Here is a 13,726-nt window from a genome sequence, read left to right as displayed (position 1 = left end):
TGCCTCTTCCACATCCCAAGAGCATCTTGACCAATGCAGGGGATGACACTTTCGCTTAACAGCTTTCCTGAGATTTTTATAAATAAATTACCTTTTAGTGGGCAGTTTCCAAACAACTGGTCTTTATCAAAATCTGGAGAAGTTGCACACCAGAGAGAGTGTGCATCATCCCTCCGAGGGATGCATTCAGCATACCATTTCCCCTGGTGCTTAAAAGGGAACACACAGGGTGCACCGAAGGCATTTCCTCCCAGGGTATAGATATCTATGGAGAAAAGCAGAGACCAATACTCAACAGTCAGCTGGCATCAGGTGCTCACCACAGTGACACTCATAGCCAGTTTTCCATGGACAAAGCTGAGTCATGCAGGGCTCAACACAGCAGTGCTTTGTTACCCTGAACCTCTAAAGGGCTGCTGTGCCAGTCAAGTATGACTATGGCAAAATATTCAAACCTTAGACTCTCAAACACTTAATTGAGCCTCAAACTAATTTCTGTTTAACTTTGTCATGCCATTGCTTTCTGGACTATTGTGTCAGACGTCCCTGTGACTCAGCTTCTCCCATGGCATACATACTTCTGTCCTTAGATAACGTATGCATTCTCTTTTTTTTCCCCTGAATGGTTGAAAAATACTTGGAAAGGAGGTATCACAAATATTTTTATTAGTCTTCATGAGAGGAACCTACATCTTAAATTTGCAAGGACTCTGCTAGGAAGTGACCCTTCCATCACTGTCCAGTCTAATTTGCTGTTGTCTGTACAAGATTATAACAAACTTCATTCCTGTGCAACAGCTGTAGTGTACAACAAAAATTTATTCAATTGTTATTTAAATTGCCAACATACCAGTGTCACAACAGAAAGGAGATTGATTACTTGATCCTGAATGCCCCCGCTACACACCCCAAGAGCCATAAAATTGTATGAAAAGGAGATCTTGCTCTCTCTTTTCAGGATGATAAAACATTGCATCCTAAACCATTATGCACCATTTTTCCTTTCATTTTTTCTACTTTTTTGTTTTTACTAGGCCTGGGAAACACTAGGTAAATAATGTTAATGGTGGATTCTGTCTATCTAAACTAGAAATTCACTTCTTAGAGATTATTAGTGGTCAAACCAAATAAAAACAATAATGAAAACAAAATATAACACAATCATCTCTTCTACAAATTGATCAGACATATTTTAAAACAGTCATAGATTTCCTTTTGCTGTTGTACAAACAAAATTCCCATTCTTCCTTATGTTTGTATCATGGGCCTTTGTAATTTTATGCTATCATTTGAAAGAATTGCACATCACAAGGTATGCAGAAACGTATACGGCTATATTTGCTGAAAAGTACACAGATATATTCACCTTTAATTTCCATATCCTATTTATAATTAGCTCCTCTGCTGATGTCACCCTAAGAAAATGGTTGCTGCCTGTCAAGCAGGCAGTGGCATGCTTTGTAGGAAGGGGCAGTCAAGTTACCAAGAAATAGAGGTGGAATTTCAGTACTCACCCTCATAGTGCTGAGAGCACAGGCTGTCTACACTTCCATGGATTTTCCACCTGCTTCCTTTGCTGGATACTTTGGACAACCTCATTTTCTTCCCCTTCCCCTTGCCATAGTTGAGAAATAAATCCTTTCCATATGTTGCAAGTGTCTCATTTCTGCACTCCCACCACTGGAGTTCGTTTGTCCTGTTGCAGGGTTCCAAGGTGATGGCAGCCTCGTCGTCCTTGGCGAGCACACCCAGGCACAGCTTGAGTGCCATGCTCAGCAGCTGTGTGGGAGAGACCCACTTGAACTTCTGAAACTCATCATGCTCATCACAAGTGGTGGTGATGACTGAGCTAGAGTTCTGAGCTTGGGCACAGAGCTTGTTATCTTCATTATAGATTGAAAATATTCCCCTACCTATGAAATTAAATGATAATGCAAACAGTTGAGGAGAGATTTCTTAGGAGATAAAGGCAATTAGTTGCTGTATGACAGTCTGCTACCCCCAAAAAAAACCAAAAACCAAACACCAAAATAAAAAAAAAACCAAAAAAAAACCAACCAACAAAACCAAACCAAACCAAAAAGACCCAAAACAGCATCTATAGTTCATAAAGAGATAAATCAAGGGAAGTTAATCATTGGTAGGAAAGATATTTATGAAAATTTTCTTAAAATGAGAAAACACAAAAGCAGAAAACAGAGCTCTTTCAAGAGAAATTTCTCTTCTTCATATCCCTCTTGAAACCACTGTGGTCTCAAAAAGCATGTCAAAAATAACCTTCATTACATTTCACCATTTCTTCCAAGTTCCAAAATATCATCTTTAAATGGGCTTTAATTCTGCAAGTAAGAGTATTTTTTGCTTTAGAGCTATTAAAAATCATTTACATACTCAAAATTAAAAAATTTTTATATTTGGCCTAGAACAATACTGTGGTTTTCAGGTCACGAAGAAAGTGGTGTATTTTTTATTTTTGGTTAATTATCTTGGAAAAATTTAGCAGCTGTGCAAGAATTAATTTCTACCCAGAGTTTTATTTGGAGGTTTCTCAGGAGGGAAGCTACAACTTGCAGCATCATCAGTTCTAAGAACAGTTAAACTACGCCAATATCCTAAGTGCTATTAATAACTGCATTTGTAAATAGAAATGTGAGACACTGGACATCAGGGGTTTTTTTTCTTAAGATCAGCTTCAACAAAAAGCCTCCTCCAAATCTTTACTCTTTTTGCATCTCAGCTTGCATTCCTTTGCTCCCTTTTAGGTGACAGGCAGCATCACCCAACTCACTCGGCAGTGCTTTGACTTATACCCAAGGTTTCTTGCCAAGGCCAGCCTACTTAACTGGGCCTTCATAACCCTCCCATCCCAAAGCTGACAGGGAATGGCTGAACAGCCTTGGTTCTGTTGATCTGAAAGGCTACAGACCAGAACAAGCCAGGTAATATTTTCCCTGACAGAGCTCTCTGGCTGCAGCTGTTCTTGGGCAGGTTAGCAGAGGATGGGTTAGAGCTGGCTTGGTCTCACCCAAAAGCATGCCCAAAAGAAATTGCCTGTGGTGGATTAGATCATTGGTGCATTGGATGGTCCCTGCTGCCATTCAAGCAATAGTACTGACTTCCAGAGCTCTCTAGCTGGGAACTTGCCATGGAAAAGACAGTGTCATTTCTTTTTTCTCTCAGCAGTAGGAGGGTGTGAAATCTCATGGACAGGGGGGATTTTAAAGTCCTTCCTAAAGTTCTCAGCTTGGAAATGAGTTTTCAATATGCACTGATCAGTATGCTATGGTCTATATGAGCTGCCAAGAAACTCAAAGCACACATCAGCCAGTAGTTCTGTGCATGCTGAGTTCTCTGCTCTGTACTGAACTCTTCTAGCCTCCGACGGAGTAAAGTGAAATCAGATTTTGTCTGTTTCCTCAAGAATCAGCACTGCCAAGGTTATGGCCACATCTGTTGGCATATACCTTTCACTCATATACCACACTGAAACCTGGGTTTAAGGAAAGAGAATGCCTATGCAGATATCACCAAACTTCATGCTGAACATAACATTTTCAAATCATATGCTGTGACTAGATCTAGATTCACTGCCCACTAAGGGAGATAACTAGAACACATGTTAAAGAACTTGAAAACCTCCACACTAAGGAGAGGACAAAGACTTACCAGACATTTGAAGAGATGTGCTAATGGAGAGAAGAAAAATCAGGGGCAAGTAGAGAGACATGGCAAATATTTCACTCCTTTCTTCCCTTCACCTCGTATTGATCCTAAAGACCAAATCAGTGCCTTGCACGAAAACCCCACTGCACTGAAGTGGATTAACAAACCCTTTTTAAGACCCAACAGATACAGGGAAGTTCTGAGCTTCAAATAAGGAACTGTGTCATGTCACATGAGTAATTTTGAAATAATACATTAATGAGTAAACTTTGCTTCCTAAGCTATTTTTTCTACGCATGAAAGTTTGCCATGGAAATATAAGATCTAACAGGTAAGATTTTAGTGTGGATTTTTTAAGGCATACCTTATAACTCAGAATCATTATTTTTACCAAAAGGTGAGATTACTGTCTCATTTGCAGAAATAAATAAAAGAAGTAAAAAAGAAGAGAAAGGTTTGTCTGTATCAATACATGATGAAAAAACCAGAGCGCACTGCAGTATTGTGAAAAATCTGCTGGGACACCACACAAATGAAGTAACTATGACCTTGGAGTCAGAGAGAAACAGAATTTTCCATGCCTGAAATTCCACAGAAGAGAAAAGAAAAAAGGTGAGAAAGTCAGATCTGTATTCTTCAGGAGACACCTATTCTTTCTTTTGCTCCATTCTTGGCTATATGCAGTAATAATTACCCAACTGACAGCAACAGCTGAAAAAAATGGGGACAGAAAAGACACAATTCTAGGAAGAAAAGAACGTGTACCTGGAAAATACTGGATTTTCAGTTATTGCTAGTGAGGAAAACTAAACTGATGAGGAATACTGCCTCATTTTTCATGCCACTAGTCTGTGAAAGTTTGCACCCCATAAAGTGTACACCATACAGGCATTCTGACAAATTCACATGTTTACTTTGATAAAGTTTTCTCCATGATAGTTTAAAGAGCTCAAAAATCTTAGAGCACAGGGACGAGAAAAGGGACTCTGGTGGAAGCTTTGCATCAGTTTGCACATAGACTTTGAAAAGTTTCATTTCCCATACCTCCAGGAGAGGCTGCTGTGGTATACCTTCCCCAATATTGCATCTTCAGCAAAATTGCTGCTGTTGAAGGTAGTGAAAACCCTGGACACCCACATGAAGTTCTGGGATTTTGCTTCTCTTACTCTGACTCAGATGTAGATGAACAGCTGGGTCTGATAATGTATGCAGGGAATTGGAGTAGAACAAAGCCACAACAGTGAGATAGAATGGTGGGACCTAAAGGCCAGCAGACACAGCTAGAGCAAAGCCATGCAAAGAAGGCAGCCTGGAAAGGATACTGAGACCTGAGCAAAGAGGAAAAAATGAGCACTGCTCCACAAAGCAGCAGAGTCCAATTACTCACTGAGTTATGATCAATATGTAAGGATGACTGCAGTCAAGCATTCTGGTACTCCCCAACACCAGAGTGTTTGAACATGCAACCTCAATTTTCCAACTTTCCATCCTTCCTTGGTCAGGAGCAAGACTAATGTGTCTTGTGGTTCGGCTGTGTAAAACATCTCAGAATATCCAAATCTACCAGGGCGTAACAAGGATAATTACAACAGAGAAAAGGAAACTGGTTCTGTTCTGAGCAAGGATCAGTGGTGGGTGAGGGGACTGGTATTGATAACTTGTAGTAAAACATACTAAAGTCAGCTTTACCTCAGGGTTTGTGTGTTTGAGCAGATTGCATCACAGCCCACAAAGCGGGAAAGAAAAGCAGAGGGCTGGGAAGACGTGCTCCAGGATCTGCCATTTGGCAAGGCACAGCCTGACGTTTTAAAAGTGGCGAGGAACAAAAGCTGCTGGGTTTGTGTGGAGTCAGCATTGTTCCCCTGGCAGTCTCTGCTCCCGGGCAGGAAGTTACACTCACAGTGTGCACCACCTTTCTTCTAAAGTCCAAACTTTTTCAGAGAAAAGGGGAAATGAGAATTAAACACAAGTGTATCAAGAAACACAGCAATGTGAAGAGACAAAACTATTGAATATTACCATCAAGTCATTCCTCAGGTGCTCACAGAAATGGATGGGTGAGGCCATCTGGATTCAACTGGAAGCTTCCCTACGTTCATTTTGAAAAATCCACTTACATTAAAATAAGAAAGTAATTTTGTGATCATTTAGCCTGCTATAACGATATAAGATTTCAATCCAGAATCCCCACACACAGGACAATCACAGTTTCCAAGCTATAAATATTTATTTCTTTCAAAAAAACCCCATTCTAAACTTCAGTAGGAACATTCTAGCTTAAAAAAATTTTAAAAAGGGAACAACCTTTCAATTTTTTCTATTTTCATGTTACATAATGAATGATTTTTTTCTGTTCATTTTTCTAAACAACCTGATCAAATGTAAGAAATCTTGGCAGCATCAGAGGATTATAGATATAAACTAATAGGGATCCATTAAAACATTTATTTACTTTTCTGTTCATATTCCCTTGTTCATACTATTAATCATCTTGTTTTTCAAGGAATTATTTTCCTTGTTTTTACAGCAAGTATGTTTCAGAAAAGCAAGAACCCAATTCCTCTGTGAATATAGATGATATAGAGATATATATGTATGCAAAATACAGCCTGAGACCTCCCCTAAGTAGTGTCGTCTACTTGGCAGATAAAGTAAGAGATCACAAGGGCAACAGTTTGATTCTAAGGCACCTGACCAGCCCCAATATGAGTAGCAGTCAGTAGCAGAAAATGGTAGAAAGATTTGGTGAAGGATCAGAATATGTAAAATATAAAATTAGAGTGTGTCCATATGAACATGACTCATTTCCGGTAAGATGCATTTCTTTTTTCCAGTCAAATAGAGAAGGATATTTTACTTATCTCTGTTCCTAGGTAAAAGCTTTCCATTTGATCTTATTTTAGTTAGATATTGTTTAAAGGGTTCACGTTGGTTTGTTTCTCGACCTTCTAATAAAAAATTTCTGTTATAGTTTGTGCATAAAGTATCAGCGCTCATCTTCTGCTTATGACATGGAACTGTAAGGATTTCCTGTGCTGTAAATGCTACTGTTTCTATATCAATCTTTTTAATGGGAAATTTGCTTCAATTCCATTGTCTTGAAATAGGAAATACTGTAAGCCATGAGGTTTAAATTTCCTCTTCTAAAAATCTTTCAAGTCTTTTTAACTTACACTCTTTATAAAATGAGCAGGCTAAGCAGCTCCATCTTCAGAGTTCCAAATAAGGGCTCCTTATTTGGAACCTTCTCTATTTTTTTGTATACCTGTTTGGACAGGAACACAGAACTGACGTAGAAGCACCTACATCTACTGCCAGCTATTAATGAGCATGGCATTTTTAATTCTCTTCCACTCAGACACGATGCTGGATTTCAGGAAAAAGAAATGAATGAATGATCTCAGAACTATCCAGGCTCCAGTGGCTGGATTCCCTCCTTGATATTTTTTAGTGATGTACTTTGTAAGTATGGCAAAGAACCAGAAATGAGATATCCCCTCTATTTTTGTCTTTGCAACCATACCTTTGCATACATCATGGGAACAAAGGTTGTCTGTAAGAATGACTCAGTGTACAGACACCATTTTAAGATTGTGCAGGGCCCAGAAGAGGATAGAGCTTCTTTTAGGTGAGACTGCACCTGTTTGTTGTTTGCTCAACAGCCAGCACAGTGAGGCTGGGATTTCAGTCAGCCTTTCGCTGTCTGTTTCACATAAATTTCTACCTGGCACCACTCCCCCATATAACTGAAACAACATGACCCTTGAGCCACATCAGATGGCATAAAAAACCATTAGAGGTACTGATCCTTGAAAAAACATGCTTAAACAACTGCGTATTAAAAATGGAAACAGCAGTAGGAACAGAGCAAGGAAACAGCTGGAAGAAAGAGAGCAGAGCCAGAGAAAAGGAGTTCCTGGACAAATTTTCCCATCTTACCTACATATGTATGTTATTTAAGACTTTAACTAAAGCCCCCAACTCACATTTTTGTTTTGTCTTTAAGCAGATTTAATCCTGGGACAGATTCAGGAAAATATGGTTAATATAATACTTGATAACAACTTTTGCCAGAATGTATCCCCTGTGGTATCATCTCCTTTTTCACTTTATCATGTTACAGTGTCTTATATAGACGAGACTATAAAATGCAAACCTATTTTAAAAATCAAAGATAGTTATTTTTATTTCACAGAGCAAAATCTGAAACCACAAAATCAATTCTTGCAAACCTTTGTAAGCAAGTGAGGAATCACGCATGATTTACATTTTACGGGAATTCCAAAAATTAGGATTATAACCTCCTTGGGGAATAGAAGATGTCCATAAATAGTAACTGATTTAACCATTTTAGAAAGCAAATAAAATCAGTAGTAACTATTATCTGGGTAAAGCTAAATTGTTCTTTACTTGCAGCACACATCCCACAAACCTATGCTACTTATTGAGAAGCTGTAGAGCAGTATTGTATTGAGAGCAGTACCAACATGTGATCACCATAAGAGCTATGCAGAAACCTTCTGCTCCTAGAAACCTTCAGAACATGCACAGACAATCTTCCTCCCTCTCCTCAGTAACTGCTGCTTGGTAAGAAGGAAGTTTTGCCATGACCTCCATCACCTCTCACCAACAAACCCCCTTGTGGCAGCTAATATCAACCCCATTTTTCCACTCCCGAGGTCTGCCTCCAGATTTCACCTGATGAAATCCTAGAATACATAAGCTGCAAGTACTACATTCTTGGTTTTCTGTCTTGTATGAAGTTGTGGAACTGAAATATCACAAAGGCCTTTTTGCCCATGTGGTCCAAAGGGGAAATGAGCCCAAAACCAGACCTATTCTCTAGTGACTACACCTGTACTTGAGTCCATGGCAATACATGAAAGATGGTAAAATTAGAAAATGTTTACTGAATAGCTTTGAGTATTTGTTCAATAGCATGGTTTGAAACAAATCAGATGCAGAAACATCAAATCTTGTGTGTGTTATTCAAGGGGCTCTTGGATTTTACTTTATTTTATCCATTTCTACTGTTCCATTTAATAATTAGTCAACATTGTCACTTTCCTTAAGACCCACATTCACCAGCGTGATCATCAAACCCTGAGACCTGAAATCTTTCACTTTATATAATGGCTACAAAATAAAATAACTGCAGTGTATGACATTACACACACACAGAAACAGGCTAGTACAGTAATTGCACATGAGAAAATACCTTTGGCTTCATTCTAATTGCATAATTTTAATAAAACAAGGCACATTTTATTACATTACATTTTATATTACATATTACATTACAGTTCCTTTTGTTACATTACAGTGTTGCGTGTTCATTCTGCTCTATGTTGGTCACAAGATCCTTTGTGTCACTAATTCCAGGAACTGCATCACCATTAAAATACAAATTATTCTCAAAGCTGTCATTTGTTGGCAAGCAATTCTTTCTTCTTTTGTAGAAGAGATATCCTGCAAGGCCACTTCCAACTAGGATGATGATACCAACAATAACTATAACTCCTGTTTTGCTGTGGTTTAGGGTAGAAGCCTTCTCATCTTTTGTCATTGCTGAAAAATAATAGGAAGAAATCAAGAGAATGCTACAGAAGTCTTTATCTGATTGCTGGAAGAAAGTTCTTTGAAATGCATGGTCTTCTGAGAAAAAGGGGTTAATTTGTTTTGATGTAATGAGAAGAAGAGGTAGCAACATAAAATAACATGATTTTAAATCACTAATATTGCATGCCATACCATAAATTATTATTTTTTTTACATCTGCATTTGGAGTTGCACCCAAATAGACTGTATTGTGTACTAATTGAAACAGTGTCATCCTAGGAAACAGGGACAGTACTTTGGTATGACAGAAAATTTAAGAGACATAATACAAAATATTTTTGGTTTATGATCTTACATGGGACTAGTTTTTTCTATTTGAAAGACAATATTCTTACCCATTGTAGGTATTTCAGCTGGTGGCATTTCAGATGCTGGTGGTATTTCAGTTGCTGGAACTTGAAAATATTTAAAAAAAAAAATTTGTATTATTATTTGTTATTTATTTTTATATCTTGGAACATACTGAAAATCATGCTCAGATAAATATATGGTAATACAAACCACTAAATACTGAAAACACCTGGGTTTAGTTCATACAAAATTATATACACCTAAGGCATAGCACAATGGTTTAGTGTAGTGTATTCTGGTCTCATATGTAGCTATTTACACAAACTAGCAAAAAAGGAATATCAAAAAGCTCCATGAAGACTGATCCAGACATCAGAATGAAATCAAAAGTAAATCTATACAGTATCTTGAGGATAGACATGGTCAAACATAATACTCAATATAAATAAAAATTCTTCCAGTACCTGTTATATAAACATTGAAAATATAATAAATCTGGTTTTCCAATAGACATTTATGGCTTACCAGCATAGACACTTGAAATCACTCATGAACTTCACAGTGCCCTAGCAGGTATCATAACTGAACTAAAAGGTTTGTAGCTCATTTAAATTTTAACATTAGAGCCATGAAATCTGGCTTGCTGGGTAAATGGGCCATCATTAAAGATGAAGGTCTTTATTTTCCCAGGTGGATTTAAAATCAATTTATTATTAAATCTTGAATCAATGCATCATGTTTCATTCTGATAAAGGTGAGCTCAGGAATTTAAATTATTTTTACCCGTCCCCACTTACATCTTTTCCATAGTTCCGCCCAGGGACAGAAGAGAGGGTGTGGGCACTACCACTGTGCAGCACAAAGATGCTCTCTCTGAATATTAGGAAACACTTTTTCACTGTGGGGGTGACTGAGCACTGGCACAGGCTGCCCAGGGAGGTTGTGAATTTCCATCCTTGGATTGTCACTAGCCCTTATAAGAAGTTCCTCTCCAGGTGTCTCATGACCCCCCTTTAGGTGCTTTAAGGTCTCCCTAGAGTCCTGTCTTCTCCAGACTGAGCATCTCCTCACTCATGAAATAAAGTTAGGTACTTTGTGGAATAGAACCGCTACAGAACTCTCAAATTACTGTGGTAAAAATTAGCTCAACAAATGAAACAGAAAACAACATCTATTCTATGGGAAGGCTTCTGTCATGTTTATGTGTTTCAGTCTCTTCAGAAAACAGCAAACATAGGCAGCAATAGCCAGTGCAACTCAGTAAAGCCATGCTTCTAATGCTCCATTTATTGGTCTGTAGCTATAACAGCTTGATTAAATTCTGCACATTGAGTGCTGCCACAGTTCTGAAAAACTGTGCCAAAAAAGCTGCATTTCTTTGACAATGTAGGTCGAGATTGTGTCCTGTTTTGGGGTGAGTGACTATACAATTCTTGCATTGACACTGGAATTAGGCTGAATCTGTGGCATTCCAGATTAGTAGACTAGACTGGCTAAAGCTTATCCTAGGAAAAAGTAACTAGCTTTCATCTGCTTCAGCTCTTTGGTCAGCATCAAAGGAGGTGAATGCCAGAAGCAGCACAAATAATTGAACTGAATGGTCAAAAAGGAGTAGTGGTGATTTATTTTAACACTTGGTACTCATGTCTATGAATTTTTGTAAATGACAGTACAAGAAGATTGATAAATGGACTCTGAAAGGGTGGATGTACTGATATGTTGCAGTACTTCCTGTAAAAGACACAGTCATCATTACAAGCATTTGAGTAAGTAAGAATAATTTTGCATGAGAACAAATTTACAGAAAGGATAGCAGAATTTCTCTCATTTCCAGTATCGTAGAGGAAGTCAGTATATTGCAGCTACACATTTCAACCTTCTTCTTACTCATAACTTAGAGATTTTGCTATTGCAATGTATGCTGAAAGAAATTATTATGATGACTTTTAGGAATACATATACACTAGATGTCCTTATTGTCAAATTTGCACATTCAGTTATTTCAGAACATGTCCAGTTTAGCAGATCCAAACTTTGCTTTGCTTTTCATTCATTCATCTTTTCACAACAGGAGGACACAGAGACAAAAGATCCCAAGCTGTTAAATAGGTCACGCTTTATAAACACTCAATTAATAGAAACACTATATCATACTCAGAAAACACGGGCACATGAGACTGGCAGAGGGAAATAAACAATGGCTACTCCATGGGCAGAGCAGAGGGGATACCCTGAGGAGTATCTCTGCATATAGATGAGACAGTTTTGTGTATACAAGGCATGGCCCTCACATTGTGATTTCTCAACCACTGTCAATAGAAAACACGCAAACTTGTCAAGTGTATACACTAGGTACAGCTAAGATATCAACAGAGTCTTCTAAAAGAAATTCTTAAGGAACTTTGCTACTGTCCAGAACTACTTTCTGAAGAGTCATTCTATCTTTTTGTTGTCAAGGAAATGTGCATCCTTTGGCATTTCCAAAAACTCAGAACTTCCAGCTGAAATGCATTGTGTGTAATGACCATCTACTAATACTAGCTTACAGAGAGCATATTCCATACATAAAACATAAAATTCATAAACGCAGCACTTACTTTTTGGCTTTTTACAAATATATCCTTTGTAGGAAGAGCAATAGAAATTATTCCAATACCCAGAGTCTGCATACATTTCAACACAGTGCTCATTTTGCTGAGAAGAAGGTTCTCCTACATTCCAGTTGACAAAATTCACTGCACTGCCGTCTAGCCACAACCATAGCCCTAATTGAAAAAACATTGAATTGGGAAAAAAAGATACTCATAATTTCCATACTTTCACATGTTCTATATGTATTGCCTTCCTGAGTAATTTACTTGTCACCACTTTTGGAGACAGACCCCAAAACTATTTACTTCTGACACAATATGTTGCCCCTAAGTTTTTATGTAAATGATATAATTATCAATGTTTGGAAAATAGCAGACAAATCTGGCTTATGGTGTTGCAAAGGCAAATTCCAAGAAGAATCTCCCACAAGTGATAGCAATGGTGTGATATCAATTATTTATTCCATTTATAGAAAAAAGTGGTGTTAAAATATAACTTCACCAGAATGCTCTTTATTTCAGTAATTTGTAGGAAGGTTTTGTGTTACTCTTTTCAAATCCCACACCGAAGTCTTTCTAGGTCCAGTTTTATTTCATTTGTTTTCCAGTTTCTACTCCTTTCCACAAGCTTTAAACAGGCTATTTTCCTTTTTATAGATCTCCTTCCAAAATCTTGTGATCACTGTTGCTCAGCTCTGCTTGGGACTTTCTGCTTCTTCCTTCCGGTTCCTTTTTTCTTTCTTTCTTTTAATAGTGCTATTTATTTAGAATAAATGTACTCCTTGTGACTGTAAGTTGTACTCAAGCAAATTCTTAGACTCAGCATGAAAATTGTATTTTGATTTTTATAAGATTCTACATATTTTGCATTTGTTTTGGTGTTTTTCTTATAATTCCTGACACCCTTTGTGTGAGGACTGGCAACTGAATACAATCTGGATACACACATAAAGGTATGAAATTTAGCTATGCAGTTATGCTGAAATTGCTATAATCACTATCTAGAGTGATAATGAAGAGCTGAAGAACTCTTGTGTTTATGATCACTGTGAGAAGTGTGCTGCTCTACACTGCTCTAGAACCACTTTAAGAAACCCTTTTTGACATCAACTGACCACGTGAGTAGACCTCAGCTTTCGTCTATGTGTCATGCATATAAATGACTACCCTCAAATTCTTTCCTTCACCAAAAATTTTCACTATTCCTGGTTAAGATTGAAGCAATGTAATTGGAAAGTTGTCTTATCCCTAAGAAGTTTGTCATTGAAGTGCTTGGGTAGGCAGTTGTAAAAATAATCTTCCAAAACTCAAGAAAACCCCACCTCAAGTCACCTGAACTATTTTGCCACCCTGCCACTGACAGTTATACTGGTATTTTTACCTGAACAGTACGAGACTGTACTTTAAAGTCTATCATAAGGATAGAAATGTCTATCTAATTGAATATTAATTTCATTAATGTGAAAGCAATAATCATTAAATATAGGATTCAATTCAAGCAGCCTCTTGCCTATTCTGTCTTGCTTTATCTTCCTTATCACAGAATTATAATATAATATAAC

General features: G+C 37.7%; 2 protein-coding genes across 2 annotated transcripts in view; both read right to left on the bottom strand.

Moving 5' to 3' along the window:
• LOC311163456 (macrophage mannose receptor 1-like) overlaps window positions 1-3,801 on the bottom strand; it is a 30,780-nt gene extending 26,979 nt beyond the window's left edge. The window contains exons 1-3 of the mRNA XM_084222310.1: window positions 3,667-3,801; window positions 1,515-1,913; window positions 92-265 (exon numbers count right to left, since the gene is read on the bottom strand). Of these exons, the coding sequence (XP_084078436.1) occupies window positions 92-265; window positions 1,515-1,913; window positions 3,667-3,727 (634 nt within the window). The 5' untranslated portion in view covers window positions 3,728-3,801. The remainder of the gene's footprint in view (window positions 1-91; window positions 266-1,514; window positions 1,914-3,666) is intronic.
• Window positions 3,802-8,548: 4,747 nt separating this feature from the next.
• Window positions 8,549-13,726, bottom strand: part of LOC311163446 (macrophage mannose receptor 1-like) — a 50,531-nt gene continuing 45,353 nt past the window's right edge. Inside the window, exons 28-30 of the mRNA XM_084222299.1 lie at window positions 12,171-12,338; window positions 9,618-9,677; window positions 8,549-9,231 (exon numbers count right to left, since the gene is read on the bottom strand). Of these exons, the coding sequence (XP_084078425.1) occupies window positions 8,981-9,231; window positions 9,618-9,677; window positions 12,171-12,338 (479 nt within the window). The 3' untranslated portion in view covers window positions 8,549-8,980. The remainder of the gene's footprint in view (window positions 9,232-9,617; window positions 9,678-12,170; window positions 12,339-13,726) is intronic.

This window comes from Fringilla coelebs (genome assembly GCF_963513975.1).
Source record: "Fringilla coelebs genome assembly, chromosome: 1".
NCBI classification, from domain to species: Eukaryota; Metazoa; Chordata; class Aves; order Passeriformes; family Fringillidae; genus Fringilla; species Fringilla coelebs.
The sequence above is the reverse complement of the archived record's forward strand: the minus strand, read 5'-3'. Positions and strand labels throughout refer to the sequence as shown.